The sequence below is a fragment of the Drosophila bipectinata genome, chromosome XR (genome assembly GCF_030179905.1).
Source record: "Drosophila bipectinata strain 14024-0381.07 chromosome XR, DbipHiC1v2, whole genome shotgun sequence".
Classification (NCBI taxonomy): domain Eukaryota; kingdom Metazoa; phylum Arthropoda; class Insecta; order Diptera; family Drosophilidae; genus Drosophila; species Drosophila bipectinata.
In genome coordinates, this window is record NC_091735.1 from 3023945 (window position 1) to 3038093 (window position 14149).

The window sequence follows — 14149 nt, forward strand, 5'->3', positions numbered from 1 at the left end:
TTTCTGTAGCGTTAATAAACTTATTCCCGAGGTGCTGTAATTTCCTTTTAATAGAAATATTCCCATGGCTTATTTCTGCCATGGCTTCACGGAGCAACTGCGATACGCCTCTGTTTGATTTGTTTATGTAGTTAATAATATAACTACAACAGGCGTAAGCATCTAGGATAAATTGAATATCCATATTAGCTCTGTGTAAGCCTAGAATATCTCTATTATAAGCATTGAGCAGTCGGTCGGAGAATTGTCTGCGAAGAAAAATTTGTGGCTTTTTCAAGATGGAACGTAAGGCTAATTTGTAGGCTTCAAAATTAGTTTCAATGTGGGTCAGAAAATAATCAAAATTATTATATAAAGCTGCGTTTCATTAGAAATGGTCCTTAAAGCTTCCTCAATTTTTTGAACAAAGTTTTATGTTCTTCAACATTGACTTCGTTTTCTTCTATCGGATACAAAAAAAGCGTTTCGGGCATAGGAGGATATGGCATATTGAATCGGCAGAACTCCTGTCCGCGTAACTCTCTTAGGCAGGAAGCACTATGCTTGTGGCGTGGATACTGAATTACTTCTTGTAGCTCAGGATCGTCTCCATTTGTAGTAATAAACCTATCGATAAAGTTTATTACCTGCTCGGTATTTTCGACGTCTTCGAGCTTAGGAGCACCAGTAAGCGAGTACATGCCATGAGAGTGCGGAGATCCTCTGTGCTGGAATTCGATTCTCCAATAAAAATGGGAAAGATTGAATTCTCCAAAAATATCGGTTTTGAACAATTTCATTAATTGCCGCAACCTATAATCGAAGTACCGGGAGCACGTCACTGGATCGGATCGGATTAACCGAGCCTTTTCGGAGCTGGAAAGAGCTGCCGCTTCTTCCTCGCTTATAGCCCTATTGTCGAATAGAAGGGAAAGGATAACTAAAAGTTCATTCCACTTAGTTTCAGCAGCGGAAAGAGTAATGAAAAAGGTTGGCAACCCAAATTGTCGAATCATAGCAATAACTTTTTTTTTCAGCCCCCCAATGAGCTGGTGCAGACCGTAAGCCTTTAAGGATGTGGTAGCCATCATCATGTTGAACAAGTCTGTCAACAAATGACTCATCCCGCAGATTACCAGCTGTAACTGCACCCGACTTTTGCGTAAAGCAATTGAAATAGAATTTTGAATGCGCTGCATTTCGTAAAATTTATACATGTATAAAACTTTAGGAACTACAGCGCAGCGACGGTCGTAAAATCGGATTTGAGATCCGGCTTTTTTCGCATAGGTTGTATTTCCCTCGGTATTCACTAAGTACCGTACAGCTTCAAGGACCCGAGCGGGTCGAATAGTTTCAGTCATGAAATTGTGAGCGTACTCTAGTCTCCTTTTTAAATGGACTTGGATGACATGAGTAGAGTCGAAAGAGCGCGGAAGCGCAGTCACAATATCAGGAACTGAAATTGGAACGTTCACTACTGCCCCTCTGATTCCGCATTCCCTTTCATAGCCGAGGGAAATAATCCTCATAAAAGGAATTCTCGGTGAGATAAGGCGTTCTTCGAGGCAGGTGAGTCCGTTCAAGCACTCAGGAACTTCTGGGAAGTCGAACCCATTAGAAAGGCAGAGTGACGGGAGTTTGCCAAGAGAGATGGCACGACGACAAGTATGGCAAAAGTTATATTTACCGGACGGACTAGGAAATTTTCGTGACAAATAAAAAGCGTTGCCAACGTTTAGGAGGGGAAATTTAGAGGAGATAGCCAGGATGTATAATCCACTTTCCTGCGAACGGAGCCATGGTCCTCCACAGCAAATACAAATTTCCGTTGGTCCTTCCTTTATTTTCCTGTGATAAAGATCCCTCGCTGATACTCGAATCCTATTTCGCTGTTGTTCTCGTTCCTGTTCCAGTTCGTCGTCCGAAAGTTGAGCTCTTGCGTCCATGTTTCGTTGAGACTGCCTTTGGGAGGCATCCAGTCGATTTCGGGGGTCCATCTTAAAGTTTAACAAAAGTTCCTCCGCCATTTGCCTAATTTGTTCTTCCCGAATCTTCCGCTGTTGTCGTGTTTCCCGGCGTTGTGATGTGTTTATCCGTTTCTCCTGTGTTCTTGCGATGGGATTTCTCCTGGTTGCTCTCCTGTAATCGGCGTCCCTTTCCCGTTCTCGCTGCCTGTCTTCCGTATCCCTTCGTCGCTGTCGGTGTTCTCCAGTGTTCCTTTCTTGTTCCCTTGCACGTTCTTCTGGGTCCTTACGATGAGCAGCTCGCGCTGCGGCGTCCCGAATCCGCTCTTGAATTCGAAATTCGGAATTGGTCCTCCGAGAGGCATGGTCAGCAGTATTTTGCACCTGCTCTTGTCACCGCTCCTAGGAGTCCTCTCGACGAATAGCACGCGCTGTGGCGTCCCGTACCCGTTCCGGATTTCGGTACTCAAGAATAGTCCTCCGCGTCGCATGGTCAGCAGTATTTTCCACCTGCTCTTGTCGCCGCTCCTCGGAGTCCTCCCGACGAATAGCACGCGCTGAGGCGTCCCAAACCCGTTCCGGACTTCGGTACTCCGGGATAGTCCTCCGCGTCGCATGGTCAGCAGTATTTTGCACCTGCTCTCGTCGCCGCTCCTCAAGGTGCTCTCGGCGGGCCGCGTGTGCCTCCATGTCCCTAATCCGTTCGGGAATTCGGTGCTCTGGATTATCCCTCCGAGTAGAATGGTCAGCAGTGTTTTGTAACTGCTCTCGTCGACGTTCCTCCGGGTTCTCCCGACGGTTCGCACGTGCTTCCATGTCCCGAACCCTCTCTGGAACCAGATTCAGTCGCCGATCAGCAGGTGCTGCAGTATCCCGAAGGCGCTCTAGATTACGAATCCTTTCGCTGCGTCTCCTCTGAGCCCGTGCTGCGGAATTCTGCGCACGACTTTCCTCCTGTAAGTCTGGGTTGCTTGCTTGTACATTGGCGATGTGTTGCGAGTTCCTGCTTCTTATTTCCACCGCATTTTGTTGGTAGCGGGCTCTGCTGCGGTTTAAAGCAGCTTGGCGGCGTTGCTCCTGGGATGTGCGGGAAACACGTGGCATTTTTTGCGTGCTATTGGAAAAAATTCAAATTAAATTATTTTCACAATTATGGAATTCACAAATTTGGTAAAAAATCGAAATAGGAAATTTACAAAGGATTAAATTCCTTCTTCATAAATCTCATATTAAAAGATGCTTTTAGGGGAATAGACTTACCAAAATATATGTTTTAACAATTATTTCTTTTATTTTAAACACACACTTTTTTGTCACTGGTAAAAAATAAAACTTGCACTCTTTAAATTTAACACTGGCAAAAAAAAACTTTTCACGCACTTTAAATTAACTGAATTTCAACTGGCAGAGTAACGTCGTTACTCGATAAAAATTTTTTTTTAGATTGATCTACGGATTAGTGGTTTTTTCAATATATAGGCAAGTTAGGTAATATTAAAAAAAAACGTATAATCCCTTAACCCTTTAAGGATATACAGTCGTACCCTCTTCGTCACGGCAATAAAACGTCAGGATCTTTTTATATACCTGTTTTACCTGTTGTGTTATGAATTTAGGTGTTACGAATATTTACAACCTAAATTTGAGGAATTTGCACGTGTTCATTCAACGAAGGAGGATTTCCCTGGATTGGCGGCAAAGGGAAATCAAGGGCGGCATTACCTGGATTAGGTCATCATGGGATAATCCCATGGTTTCCTCGTAATAAAAATTCGGGTATTATTTAAAAAGTAAAGGGTTGTAAACGTAACAATTAAACGTATTATTATTATACAATAAAACGTATTATTATTTTTTCATCGTGAAAAAATAAATAAGATTCAGGATCGTAAAAAAATAAATAAAATTGATGAACAAAAAAAATGCTTATTTACAAAAATTATATTCATGTTGCTGCAGTTCATTTAAAAGTATATTTTACGACAACACTTTTGTAATTAATTTAAAATTAATGATGAAGAACAAATAATTATTTAAAAAAATATCCAAAATTTTATTATGGTGTTGCATATCATTTAAAAGGATTTTTACTCCAATTCTTTTTTAATTAATTTTAAATTACCTCGGACTTATATAAAGAAATTTAATTTTATAATATAAAATATAATACAGAATTTTACAAGGAGTAAGTATATCACAAGAAAATCTTTTCGTAGAAAAGTGAAAATCCACCAAAGTGAAAGGTCAATATGTATTTTTTATTTAGGAGTATATAAGTTAACTGAAGTTAACCAAGCAGCGGCAATGTCCGATTATTTAAGAGCTCGCTCTGGCCAAACTGCTGACATAGCGTCTGGCCGGAAGCCCATGCATAGCGGCAAGCACTGCACATTTGCGTGGCCGCTATGAAATACTTTTTGTTAGCTTTAAGTTTCAGTTTGTGTCAGAGTCTCATACTACCTACAAGGAGTAGCAACACCCAGGGGTAATTATCTTATAAATATCTCCGACGTCTGCAGCATCACCGACTGCAGCGAGGGATAACCAACAACATCATATATCAAACATTATTACACAAACCCAATTTATATTATCTGGCAGGTTCTTCCGCATCAGGAGCATGATCTCCCCTATCCTCTTGCAAATCTTCAAGAACTCTTTCCAACTCCATATTATCAAACACATCATAGTTCTCATTTTTTGCCTTAATGGCTTCATGGTTTACTCGGATTGTGTGTTCAATGTCGTTGGAAAGAAGTTCAGCTTCTTCATTTCGCCAAGGATAAAAGAGCATTAAATGCTCTCGGAAATAATCGGAAGGTGAAGAGTTAATGCTAAAGCGAACCCACCTTAGAATCTGGGGATGCCTGCGTTTCTTAACGCAACCAGACCCATCCATCAGTGGATAGCTTTGCTCAGCAACTTCATCTTCGCCATCTACCTCCACATCATTAGCTTCCTCATAGTCTTCCCTATGATTAGCGGCAGATCGTGCATTTCGCTTGACAAATCTGTAACAAGCCGCGAAATCTGCTAAACAAATTCCTTCCAACTGCGCATGCCTATGCACATATCGGTCAAGAATATTACGCTCAAAAATATCCACCGAGTTGTTTGGTAGTCGCTCTAATTCTTCATTTGAGCGAGCCAATCTAACTCGTTTGTCTGGATGGCAAGTGTTTATAAAAATAGTACCTTCACTTGCCTCCGACATATGCAGACCCAAAATATTGTAAGCTGCTTCTTGGGCCGATATTTCTGTAGCGTTAATAAACTTATTCCCGAGGTGCTGTAATTTCCTTTTAATAGAAATATTCCCATGGCTTATTTCTGCCATGGCTTCACGGAGCAACTGCGATACGCCTCTGTTTGATTTGTTTATGTAGTTAATAATATAACTACAACAGGCGTAAGCATCTAGGATAAATTGAATATCCATATTAGCTCTGTGTAAGCCTAGAATATCTCTATTATAAGCATTGAGCAGTCGGTCGGAGAATTGTCTGCGAAGAAAAATTTGTGGCTTTTTCAAGATGGAACGTAAGGCTAATTTGTAGGCTTCAAAATTAGTTTCAATGTGGGTCAGAAAATAATCAAAATTATTATATAAAGCTGCGTTTCATTAGAAATGGTCCTTAAAGCTTCCTCAATTTTTTGAACAAAGTTTTATGTTCTTCAACATTGACTTCGTTTTCTTCTATCGGATACAAAAAAAGCGTTTCGGGCATAGGAGGATATGGCATATTGAATCGGCAGAACTCCTGTCCGCGTAACTCTCTTAGGCAGGAAGCACTATGCTTGTGGCGTGGATACTGAATTACTTCTTGTAGCTCAGGATCGTCTCCATTTGTAGTAATAAACCTATCGATAAAGTTTATTACCTGCTCGGTATTTTCGACGTCTTCGAGCTTAGGAGCACCAGTAAGCGAGTACATGCCATGAGAGTGCGGAGATCCTCTGTGCTGGAATTCGATTCTCCAATAAAAATGGGAAAGATTGAATTCTCCAAAAATATCGGTTTTGAACAATTTCATTAATTGCCGCAACCTATAATCGAAGTACCGGGAGCACGTCACTGGATCGGATCGGATTAACCGAGCCTTTTCGGAGCTGGAAAGAGCTGCCGCTTCTTCCTCGCTTATAGCCCTATTGTCGAATAGAAGGGAAAGGATAACTAAAAGTTCATTCCACTTAGTTTCAGCAGCGGAAAGAGTAATGAAAAAGGTTGGCAACCCAAATTGTCGAATCATAGCAATAACTTTTTTTTTCAGCCCCCCAATGAGCTGGTGCAGACCGTAAGCCTTTAAGGATGTGGTAGCCATCATCATGTTGAACAAGTCTGTCAACAAATGACTCATCCCGCAGATTACCAGCTGTAACTGCACCCGACTTTTGCGTAAAGCAATTGAAATAGAATTTTGAATGCGCTGCATTTCGTAAAATTTATACATGTATAAAACTTTAGGAACTACAGCGCAGCGACGGTCGTAAAATCGGATTTGAGATCCGGCTTTTTTCGCATAGGTTGTATTTCCCTCGGTATTCACTAAGTACCGTACAGCTTCAAGGACCCGAGCGGGTCGAATAGTTTCAGTCATGAAATTGTGAGCGTACTCTAGTCTCCTTTTTAAATGGACTTGGATGACATGAGTAGAGTCGAAAGAGTGCGGAAGCGCAGTCACAATATCAGGAACTGAAATTGGAACGTTCACTACTGCCCCTCTGATTCCGCATTCCCTTTCATAGCCGAGGGAAATAATCCTCATAAAAGGAATTCTCGGTGAGATAAGGCGTTCTTCGAGGCAGGTGAGTCCGTTCAAGCACTCAGGAATTTCTGGGAAGTCGAACCCATTAGAAAGGCAGAGTGACGGGAGTTTGCCAAGAGAGATGGCACGACGACAAGTATGGCAAAAGTTATATTTACCGGACGGACTAGGAAATTTTCGTGACAAATAAAAAGCCTTGCCAACGTTTAGGAGGGGAAATTTAGAGGAGATAGCCAGGATGTATAATCCACTTTCCTGCGAACGGAGCCATGTTCCTCCACAGCAAATACAAATTTCCGTTGGTCCTTCCTTTATGTTCCTGTGATAAAGATCCCTCGCTGATACTCGAATCCTATTTCGCTGTTGCTCTCGTTCCTGTTCCAGTTCGTCGTCAGAAAGTTGAGCTCTTGCGTCCATGTTTCGTTGAGACTGCCTTTGGGAGGCATTCAGTCGATTTTGGGGGTCCATCCTAAAGTTTAACAATCCGCCATTTGCCTAATTTGTTCTTCCCGAATCCTCCGCTGTTGTCGTGTTTCCCGGCGTTGTGATGTGTTTATCCGTTGCTCCTGTGTTCTTGCGATGGGATTTCTCCTGGTTGCTCTCCTGTAATCGGCGTCCCTTTCCCGTTCTCGCTGCCTGTCTTCCGTATCCCTTCGTCGCTGTCGGTGTTCTCCAGTGTTCCTTTCTTGTTCCCTTGCACGTTCTTCTGGGTCCTTACGATGATCAGCTCGCGCTGCGGCGTCCCGAATCCGCTCTTGAATTCGAAATTCGGAATTGGTCCTCCGAGAGGCATGGTCAGCAGTATTTTGCACCTGCTCTTGTCACCGCTCCTAGGAGTCCTCTCGACGAATAGCACGCGCTGTGGCGTCCCGTACCCGTTCCGGATTTCGGTACTCAAGAATAGTCCTCCGCGTCGCATGGTCAGCAGTATTTTCCACCTGCTCTTGTCGCCGCTCCTCGGAGTCCTCCCGACGAATAGCACGCGCTGAGGCGTCCCAAACCCGTTCCGGACTTCGGTACTCCGGGATAGTCCTCCGCGTCGCATGGTCAGCAGTATTTTGCACCTGCTCTCGTCGCCGCTCCTCAAGGTGCTCTCGGCGGGCCGCGTGTGCCTCCATGTCCCTAATCCGTTCGGGAATTCGGTGCTCTGGATTATCCCTCCGAGTAGAATGGTCAGCAGTGTTTTGTAACTGCTCTCGTCGACGTTCCTCCGGGTTCTCCCGACGGTTCGCACGTGCTTCCATGTCCCGAACCCTCTCTGGAACCAGATTCAGTCGCCGATCAGCAGGTGCTGCAGTATCCCGAAGGCGCTCTAGATTACGAATCCTTTCGCTGCGTCTCCTCTGAGCCCGTGCTGCGGAATTCTGCGCACGACTTTCCTCCTGTAAGTCTGGGTTGCTTGCTTGTACATTGGCGATGTGTTGCGAGTTCCTGCTTCTTATTTCCACCGCATTTTGTTGGTAGCGGGCTCTGCTGCGGTTTAAAGCAGCTTGGCGGCGTTGCTCCTGGAATGTGCGGGAAACACGTGGCATTTTTTGCGTGCTATTGGAAAAAATTCAAATTAAATTATTTTCACAATTATGGAATTCACAAATTTGGTAAAAAATCGAAATAGGAAATTTACAAAGGATTAAATTCCTTCTTCATAAATCTCATATTAAAAGATGCTTTTAGGGGAATAGACTTACCAAAATATATGTTTTAACAATTATTTCTTTTATTTTAAACACACACTTTTTTGTCACTGGTAAAAAATAAAACTTGCACTCTTTAAATTTAACACTGGCAAAAAATACTTTTCACGCACTTTAAATTAACTGAATTTCAACTGGCAGAGTAACGTCGTTACTCGATAAAATTTTTTTTAGACTGATCTACGGATTAGTGGTTTTTTCAATATATAGGCAAGTTAGGTAATATTAAAAAAAAACGTATAATCCCTTAACCCTTTAAGGTTATACAGTCTTACCCTTTTCGTCCCGGCAATAAAACGTCAGGATCTTTTTATATACCTGTTTTACCTGTTGTGTTATGAATTTAGGTGTTACGAATATTTACAACCTAAATTTGAGGAATTTGCACGTGTTCATTCAACGAAGGAGGATTTCCCTGGATTGGCGGCAAAGGGAAATCAAGGGCGGCATTACCTGGATTAGGTCATCATGGGATAATCCCATGGTTTCCTCGTAATAAAAATTCGGGTATTATTTAAAAAGTAAAGGGTTGTAAACGTAACAATTAAACGTATTATTATTATACAATAAAACGTATTATTATTTTTTCATCGTGAAAAAATAAATAAGATTCAGGATCGTAAAAAAATAAATAAAATTGATGAACAAAAAAATGCTTATTTACAAAAATTATATTCATGTTGCTGCAGTTCATTTAAAAGTATATTTTACGACAACACTTTTGTAATTAATTTAAAATTAATGATGAAGAACAAATAATTATTTAAAAAAATATCCAAAATTTTATTATGGTGTTGCATATCATTTAAAAGGATTTTTACTCCAATTCTTTTTTAATTAATTTTAAATTACCTCGGACTTATATAAAGAAATTTAATTTTATAATATAAAATATAATACAGAATTTTACAAGGAGTAAGTATATCACAAGAAAATCTTTTCGTAGAAAAGTGAAAATCCACCAAAGTGAAAGGTCAATATGTATTTTTATTTAGATAAGTTAACTGAAGTTAACCAAGCAGCGGCAATGTCCGATTATTTAAGAGCTCGCTCTGGCCAAACTGCTGACATAGCGTCTGGCCGGAAGCCCATGCATAGCGGCAAGCACTGCACATTTGCGTGGCCGCTATGAAATACTTTTTGTTAGCTTTAAGTTTCAGTTTGTGTCAGAGTCTCATACTACCTACAAGGAGTAGCAACACCCAGGGGTAATTATCTTATAAATATCTCCGACGTCTGCAGCATCACCGACTGCAGCGAGGGATAACCAACAACATCATATATCAAACATTATTACACAAACCCAATTTATATTATCTGGCGCCCATCGTAAAAAACTATGAAAGTGAGCACTTTTATTTACACAGTTTTTCTAAGTCTGCATGAATTTTTCTTTGTGTATTAAAAAAATAAAAAAAAAAAAAATAAAAAGAAAGAAAGAAAGACAAGAATAGTAAAATATTGTGCCTTACGCTAACAAAAAACTGCAGCCCCATAAAATTTTTAAAATTTAAATAATCTTTATTAGTTGGCTGACGACTTAGAATTAACATTTTTTATCTATTATAAAATGTTTAAGCCGTTTTATTTTGTAAACCAATTATTGTCCCAATATTGTTTCGGTTTTTTGTGAATAAATAAATTAATATTTCTATCGCTAAAAAATCGCTGGCAGAAAATTTTAAATTTTAATCGGAAATAATTTATATAATCGCGTGTATTTAATTCAGCTTTTATGTGTCTTTTTTGTTACACAAGAATTCTTGGTATTAGCCGCGCAGTTTTGGTTACTTATTTTTCTTTTCCGTTTCCGCATACGTTTCCTTGAGACAAGCGGCAGTAGCCGCATATTATATTTTCAGAAATTACAAAAATAGCTCGCGCCATTATCAGGCGGTTATTATTATTAGGAATAAAATAAGGGGCCCTGCCGATGCCGGACTGTCTTCGTTTGGCACTGTACTAAATTTCAACGCGATTATAAATCGACTCGACTTTACGTACAGTGATAAGCGTCAGATTCACGTTATCGAGCAAGAAATGGGTACTCTCAGGCAGTGAAATCTAAATCTGCAATACCACGACGAGGTTGAAAAAAAACTCACCTTGCTCACCAACAAAGCTAGCATGTCGTACGAAGCCTCGGCGGCAAAATTTTTGTGTGACGAATTCCGGGATGACGCACTCCGAGTATTTATCTCGGGGCTTAAGCGCAGCCTCACGGATGTCCTTTTCTCGGCAAAGCCGAAAGATATGCCTTCAGCTCTCACTTTGGCACAAGAAGTGGAATCTAACCACGAGAGGTACTCCTTCGCGGCTTCATTTGCCAAAAGCCGCAGCTTCAAGCCCGGCTCAGAAAATTGACGACGACGTCATTCAAGGTTATGATTCGGACGTCATTAATTTTTTAAGGGAATATCCCTGCTACACGTCGGCCAACGACTAGAGGCCAGCCGACGCGGTTCAAACGGAATCGAATGACCCGCAATACGCGATACAGGCTACGATTAAACACGCCCAGAATGAGTTCCGCGACAGGAGAAGTGCTTCCCGGCAAAACAGGGTATTCGAAGTTGGCGAAAAGATCCTAGTGTAGTCTAGCAGGCGACTGAGCAACAAACTGTCATCTTTGTTCGAGAAAGAACCCGTGGGGAACAGTCCTCATTAAGGGGAGGGTGGTCCACAAAGACAACCTTAGGTAGGCCGAGCGTGACTCAACTATCGCCCGTCTAATAATTTTTCATTTTTTTTATTGTCTTTTTCCTAGCCACTTGGCATAAGCTGTTGCTTCCATTTTTATTTTAATCATGCTTTAATGGTGGGTTACCCAGTTTCAATTGAATTCACAGCACATCCAAATTGCAGGTTTTCAGCCATAGCCCTGATTTCCTTTTGGCCGCAACATCGGCACGCGTCTTGGACTATTCCAAAGCCAAATACATTCCCATCATTGATGGTCAAATCCTGATATGGAAGAATTTGCTTTTGTAAAGCACTCAGCAAATCTCTCGGAATGTAGGCGCGTCATCGAAGAAACTAATGAAACGTCATGTTCCCGCAATCCCACATGCAGAAACTCCTAGTTGTTGATGTCGCCCACCTACGCGACATGCTCAACTCTTTGAGCATCCATCATAGGGTAGCAAGAAGTTTAGACTTCTTAGGGACTGCGCTAAAGGTGGTGGCAGGAACGCCGGACGCAAAAGATTTTGAAAGACTTAACATTAATGAATTCCAATTAACGAATGCAAACAATAGGCAGGTTAATATTAACAACAAAGTACAAATTCAAATCAATAAAATTTCCGCTACCGTCAACCAACTTCTGAGGTCAGCAAAAAAGTCCCAAATTGATACTGGGCACCTATTCGAGATGCTTTTAACTCGAAATAGGATGATAGCAATGGAGCTGCAGGAGTTGATGCTAGCAGTGGCACTTGCCAAAGTTAATATTGTTAGCCCCAGCATCCTAGATCATGCAGACCTGGAAGGTGTGTGGATGGAAGAGCCCACCGAGACCGCGATTAGAAATGTCTTGCCCGTATCGTCCGTTAAGATCATACAGTCCGATAAAATATTACATTTTATTACACATCACGCCACCATGCTCAGGTTGGAAGACAACGTCATTGCCGAATGCGACAGTGAGATCCACACCGTGGAAAAGTGCTCCCCGACATCAGGAGCTACATTTTGCCGACTGGCTCGCAGAAGATCATGCGCCCAAGAGCTTCACGATGGAGGCACGGCGCATTGCGAGATCCAACAAAGCGATTTACACCCCATCACTTACGTTGATGAAGGAATTGTAATTGTAAATGATCGCTCGGCTCACGTGTGTGTGGACAATGGCACCTGTGTCCATATAAAAGGCACATATCTCATCACGTTTGAAAAGAGTGCCATGGTCAACGAAACCCGATTGGTCAATCATGACACAGCCCAGAAGAGGGCGCCAGGAGTGGCCAGCTCACCTTTTCTGAACGTCACCATGGAACATGACGTTCTTAGCCTTCCTTACCTTCACCGACTGAGTGAACGTAATCTGGAGCACATCAAAGAGTTCGGGAAGGAGATTAACCACCATCGGTTACATCAGTTGGTGTTCGTAGCGGGAGCAATATGCTGCGCTTTAATATGCATCTGCTTGACCTATCGGCCTATAACTGAAGTTAACCAAGCAGCGGCAATGTCCGATTATTTAAGAGCTCGCTCTGGCCAAACTGCTGACATAGCGTCTAGCCTGAAGCCCATGCATAGCGGCAAGCACTGCACATTTGCGTGGCCGCTATGAAATACTTTTTGTTAGCTTTAAGTTTCAGTTTGTGTCAGAGTCTCATACAATAAAAAGCACCATAAAACCAATCTCCGGCACAGCCGTTAACTTGTAAATTCATTTGTTGAAATGGTCACCGCGCCTCAAGGGCCGTGACAACGGGGCAAGTGCTCTCATCATAGCTCCCGTCATAGAACGGATCTCCCCTCGGCAACCGCCAGGGATCCCAACCACTACCTACAAGAAGTAGCAACCCTCCCCCGCCAACCGCCAGGGGTAATTACCTTAAAACATATCTCCAACGTCTGCGACATCACTGACTGCAGCGAGGGATAATCAACAACAACATTATTATGCCAAACCCATTTATATTAATTTTTATGTACGCCAAATTATTTATGCACGTAAATATGTATTATATATGTACATATATTTTTATATAAATAATTGTTTGGCGACACTAAATTTAATTTTTTTGGTTGGCGAAACAAACGAGGGGTAAATGGGGGGCGACAGTGATGTGGATATGTATGTATGTTGTTTATCAATTTTTCCCACAGGTAGTTTGTTAATTATTTTATCCAAACTATTAAAATTGTTAGCTCTACTAATTTTAAGTACGTATTCGCCAAGAATTGAAAAGAGGGTGCAATATTCCAGCACAAGACGTAGATTTAATTTGTCTTTTGAGTTGAGCAACCAGACCCATCCATCAGTGGATAGCTTTGCTCAGCAACTTCATCTTCGCCATCTACCTCCACATCATTAGCTTCCTCATAGTCTTCCCTATGATTAGCGGCAGATCGTGCATTTCGCTTGACAAATCTGTAACAAGCCGCGAAATCTGCTAAACAAATTCCTTCCAACTGCGCATGCCTATGCACATATCGGTCAAGAATATTACGCTCAAAAATATCCACCGAGTTGTTTGGTAGTCGCTCTAATTCTTCATTTGAGCGAGCCAATCTAACTCGTTTGTCTGGATGGCAAGTGTTTATAAAAATAGTACCTTCACTTGCCTCCGACATATGCAGACCCAAAATATTGTAAGCTGCTTCTTGGGCCGATATTTCTGTAGCGTTAATAAACTTATTCCCGAGGTGCTGTAATTTCCTTTTAATAGAAATATTCCCATGGCTTATTTCTGCCATGGCTTCACGGAGCAACTGCGATACGCCTCTGTTTGATTTGTTTATGTAGTTAATAATATAACTACAACAGGCGTAAGCATCTAGGATAAATTGAATATCCATATTAGCTCTGTGTAAGCCTAGAATATCTCTATTATAAGCATTGAGCAGTCGGTCGGAGAATTGTCTGCGAAGAAAAATTTGTGGCTTTTTCAAGATGGAACGTAAGGCTAATTTGTAGGCTTCAAAATTAGTTTCAATGTGGGTCAGAAAATAATCAAAATTATTATATAAAGCTGCGTTTCATTAGAAATGGTCCTTAAAGCTTCCTCAATTT

At 41.6% G+C, this 14149-nt stretch overlaps 1 protein-coding gene across 1 annotated transcript; it reads right to left on the reverse strand.

Moving 5' to 3' along the window:
- Window positions 1-2071: 2071 nt before the first annotated feature.
- Window positions 2072-5793, reverse strand: LOC138927791 (capping protein inhibiting regulator of actin dynamics-like). Its single transcript, XM_070283110.1, has 4 exons — window positions 5768-5793; window positions 4796-4957; window positions 2457-3060; window positions 2072-2377 (listed from the first exon to the last, which is right to left on the reverse strand). The coding sequence occupies exons 1-4, from the start codon at window positions 5791-5793 to the stop codon at window positions 2072-2074; spliced, it is 1098 nt and encodes a 365-aa protein (XP_070139211.1).
- Window positions 5794-14149: the final 8356 nt, after the last annotated feature.

What these genes read in the sequence shown, in the direction of transcription:
- LOC138927791 (XM_070283110.1), bottom strand. Translation starts at nt 5,793, where the DNA reads ATGGAGACGATCCTGAGCTACAAGAA. An exon ending in ACGATCCTGAGCTACAAGAA is followed by an intron (nt 4,958 to 5,767) that starts GTAATTCAGTAT and finishes GGCTTGTTACAG; the next exon opens with ATTTGTCAAGCGAAATGCAC. An exon ending in AGGAGCGGCGACAAGAGCAG is followed by an intron (nt 2,378 to 2,456) that starts GTGGAAAATACT and finishes GGGACGCCACAG; the next exon opens with CGCGTGCTATTCGTCGAGAG.